Consider the following 4,368-nt stretch of genomic DNA (forward strand, 5'->3'; position numbering starts at 1 on the left):
GTGTGTGATTGTGTGTCTGTGTGAGTTTCATCCTAACTTAAACTCCACCACGAGTGTAAACGTGACGTCTGTGTGGTTTCCTGTGCGTTTGGGGGTTTGGTGCTGAACACGTTTGTGCTCCCACCGTCACGATCACTGAGGCTGCACCTCTGCAGCTGGACCACGTCTTCATCATCACCTTTATCACACACACAGGCCTGAGACGCTCACGTGTCCCGTCTACTCACTCGACCCGTTTTTTTACAGTCTGAGTCAGTCAGCTGACCCGAGGGGGCGGGTCCTTCTGCAGATGTGGTGGGCTCTGATAGGTTCCCGTGTTTCTGTGTGAGGCTCTGAGCTGTCTGATTCCTCCGTGCATCTCGTGTTTGTGTGGCGTTAACCCTCATCATCGACTCGCTCGTCACGCGCTCGGCTTATTTTGGGACGTGCTGCAGTGACCCGTTTCTTCCTCATCAAACCAGTTTTCAGCTCGCTGCTCAACTGCAGCTAGCTGGCAGGAAGTACGGCAGGAAGTACGCGAGATTCACACAGGAAATACATCTGTTCTCCACCGAAACGTCTTGGGGAGGCGAGAACAAACACACACACACACACACGTTGAGAAAAGGTAATACTGAAGTGGGAGGGGCTTCCTACCTGCCCATCAGCCTGGCGCTCCCAGTACTGGACGTGGTAGTACAGGTTGGGGACGTGCTCCCTCATGGAGGTGTTGTTGCTGGTCAGCGGGTCGGTGACGACCACGTCCAGGTCGCTTCCAGCAGGAGCGAGGGTCACGTTGCTGGGAGGCCCCAGAGCCGCTAGACGGGACAGAGAGGAGATCACATTTATTCACCTGATGAGCAGGTGTTTCACCTGCTCTGACACCTGTGAGGCGGTCCTTAAACACCATGTGACCGTCTACTGAAGGAGCCCGGGCAGACTGCTGTCTCACTGCACAGGGCCTGAAACCTCTGCAGCTGGACTTTAGCTCAGGCCGCCAACGCTGAAATAACAAGCACAGAGGACGTGACAGCTGTCCTGGTTTCTCCCCGTCGGCTGCTTCCTTCCTCTTTCTTTCTGCTTGTCTGACACCAGCAGCAGATTTAAGCAACACCTGACTGCAATCTTACAAAAACAACTGAAATCGTCTACAGAGATGAAGACACGAGGAAAAGAACAGAAAATATTAATAGTAACATTCAAAGGCTGAACAGAGAAGAATAAGAGCAGGAACATTTTCTACTATCACACAATCAGCAGGCGTTACATAAACCTCTCCTCCTCCTCCTCACCCGTCATCTTCATCAGCACAGGTACAAACCAGCAGGTGAGTCTGGAGACGCCCACACTGACCTGAGACCTGCGCCTCGCTCTGATCAGTGATATCAGGCTGCACTGAATAATAACTCACAGCGTGCTTCGATGTTATCACCGCACTAAACAACAAATAAACCGCTGCAGTGCAGACGTGTGTGAAAGCGGCGTGCCCACGCAGCCTGCAGTCTGATGTCATAGTTTAAGATGGAGTCTGTCGACAAAGAGGCGGAGCCTCTTCCACAGGTAGAAACAAAATGTGTTTGTAGCAGCGCCCGTTCCAGCTCTGCATCGCCCGGCGTTAACTTACAGCCACAGGCGTCAGAACAGACTCATCCTTACATGGCAGGGCTGCGTCTAAAGGGGGGCACGGGGTGGACTACCATACTTATTTTAAGGCTTTGCCATTTTAGGCAGACAGCCTGGATTCAAACCTAGGACCTTGTTACTGTGAGGCGACAGACCACAATCGATGAAATACGTGATTACTCAAATCAATGCGACGCGTTCGCGGTGTCGGTCGTCTACATGCAGAGAGCTCCGCTGCTCGGGCTGCATATTTGCATGTTGGTATATGTGAGGCAGCACACAGTGCAGGCTCAGCTAGGCAAATACAGCCAAGCCCATAATTATAACACACTGTCACGAGGCCACATCTCACGCTTTCCAAAGTTCCAGTGGCTGCAGTTTCCACGGATGCATCTCAAGGAGGACGCCACCTCTCCAGAGGAGGCGCACAAATACCCGCTTGGCCTTTGCAAATGCTCATCTGGACAAAGAAGAGGACGTCTGGTCTTCTGTGTTTTGGTCGGAGGAAGAAAAAAATTTTGTTTAGTAACGATGACGTTTCTTTAATTGAACCCAAAGAACACCATCCCCACTGTCGAACATGAACGAAGATTCTCAACAACAACATCAGGCAGTCTGCAGAGAGACTTGGCCTCAGGCACCAGCAGACATTTCACAGCAAAACCAACAGTTAGCTGACAAAACCATTAACACTGTGCAGCGGCCCGGCCAGAGTCCTGACTCCAACCCAACTGAGACTCTGTGGACGAGCTAAAGACCAGGGCGAGGAGACCCTCCAACCTGAGCTCACTGCTAAAGACGGAGGAGCAAAAATACCTGTGGAGACGTGCGAAACACTGATCCGAGGTTGCCAATAAAGGCTTTTCTAACAAGACTATGAATCATTTTGGATGTGACACTTTTTGCTGAAATGTAAATAAAAGCTGAGAAACTTCTTGGACATCGACTTAGAGAGACTCCCGCGTCACTTAGGGTACAAACAAAACAAAATAAAAAAAACTCGCTGGTTGAATAAAAGTTGGGTCAGAACTGTGGGCTTGAGGGCATCTACACTAATGGTTCAGACAACAGGTGAGCTCAGGTCCCAGGATGTGTAGTGAACACCTGCACAGACTTTCTGTGACTGCTTGGCTGATTCTGGTTCATTTACTGCAGCGATGAGAGCCTCACACATGGACGCACGATTCACAGTCACATATTTGAAGCTGGAGATCTTTATCTCTGCTGAGCGCAGCTCTCGGCTGTTGCACCGATACTGTGCGAAGGCTGTTCACCTCTGAGTCATAACACCTTATTTTTCATGGTTTGTGGTGAGCTCACACGCTGCTGCAGCATGTGCACATCGCAGTTCCTGGAAAGCCGAGTACTCGTCTTACCCTCCTTATCGGGGCAGAACTCCGTCTGCGCCCACTCCGAGTGCTGCCCGTCCACGGTGGCTCGCACCTGGAGCACGAAGATGCCCAGGTAGTGCAGGTTGAACCGTGTGAGGTCACATGACCGGTGTGACGTCTGGTTGCACGCCGTGATCCAGTTTGTCTTCTTCTTCTTAAACTTCAGCTGGTACCTCCTGAGGATACGAGAACATGAAAACACATTAGTGGAGGGAGAGCTTTCATTGAATCAAATCTAATTACAACAGCAACACACCAGCCGTGTTTCAGTAAACGTGTCTGTTTCATAGGTCGGGGCTGGGAGGTTAACGCCTGTGGAAGCAGGATGATGGGGACGAGGGAGGAAGACTACGAAGAGGAAGGCTGCTCCACGGCTCTCTGAGGCATGGAGCACACTCTGACTTACACTTAAACTCGTATTAAAATACCAGCGAGGAGTTAAAAGGTCTTTATGTGATCACATGATGGCAGGCCAGGTGGTTAATAAACGTCTCAAATGACTTCCAGTGAAACCAGAGAGCAGAAACACGAGCCGGGCTCAGGCTCTGCTTCAAGTATGAGGAAGAGATGGCTGAGCCTGAGCCCGTTTCCAGTAAGCCTCTCTGACAGCTTCCTGTCGCTGGTTTGGTGAGGTGGACCACGCCCCCTGTGTCCACCATCTGACAGGTTAATAAGCCCCGCCCTCGTGATTCTCAGACTTACGGCACATATTGCGTGGTGAAGGTGACGGCGTGGGTCCCTGCAGCGCCCGGCGGCCAGTCCCAGCTCAGCGTGTAGTTGGTGTTCAAGGTCTTCGTGATGACGTTCTGAGGAGGCGGCACCTTGGATCCATCGGCTCCACCTGCAGGACAGAAACAGAGGATTGGCTGGAGTGGGGTTAACAGTTTGCATACTATGTGTTCTATATCGCTATCTCTCTGAGAAAGTCAACATGTGTGTGCGAAGAGAAAAACAGAAATCTTTCCAGCTCAGTGTCGTCAGCACGACCTCACAGGAAGTAGTCCCGAGACATCGGCCTTTCAGGCAGCAGCAAACAGGTCGTCAGAGGACGCCGACATGAGGTTTAACATTGCCTACAATATTTCCAAAGAAGATGTTCCGTTCAAAGTTCAAATGGCTTGAAAATAAACCCCACCTCCAGTAATGATGTCACGTGCACCCAGGTTACAGGTGTCATCGCAGACACATGGGGAAAAGGACAAGTTACAGAAGTAAACGTTAGTCTATAGCCCTGCTGTGTGTGTGTGTGTGTGTGTGTGTGGTCTGAGGGTTTGTAACACGTGCACACGCACGTGCACACGCAGCAGATCAGCTGCCGCCATCTTGCCTCTAGTCTCGGTCTTCAGGTGTCCACAGGTGGTCATTGTGACCTCAG

The 4,368-nt window shown here is 51.2% G+C and overlaps 1 protein-coding gene across 1 annotated transcript in view; it reads right to left on the reverse strand.

Annotated features, from left to right (window-relative positions):
* Positions 1-4,357, reverse strand: part of LOC102213625 (interferon alpha/beta receptor 1b-like) — a 7,666-nt gene extending 3,309 nt beyond the window's left edge. Inside the window, exons 1-4 of the mRNA XM_005750343.1 lie at positions 4,286-4,357; positions 3,696-3,916; positions 2,979-3,169; positions 637-797 (exon numbers count right to left, since the gene is read on the reverse strand). Of these exons, the coding sequence (XP_005750400.1) occupies positions 637-797; positions 2,979-3,169; positions 3,696-3,916; positions 4,286-4,357 (645 nt within the window). The remainder of the gene's footprint in view (positions 1-636; positions 798-2,978; positions 3,170-3,695; positions 3,917-4,285) is intronic.
* Between the last annotated feature and the right edge of the window lie 11 nt (positions 4,358-4,368).

Source organism: Pundamilia nyererei, unplaced genomic scaffold, assembly GCF_000239375.1.
Source record: "Pundamilia nyererei isolate P.nyererei 1_Seehausen unplaced genomic scaffold, PunNye1.0 scaffold00269, whole genome shotgun sequence".
Classification (NCBI taxonomy): Eukaryota; Metazoa; Chordata; class Actinopteri; order Cichliformes; family Cichlidae; genus Pundamilia; species Pundamilia nyererei.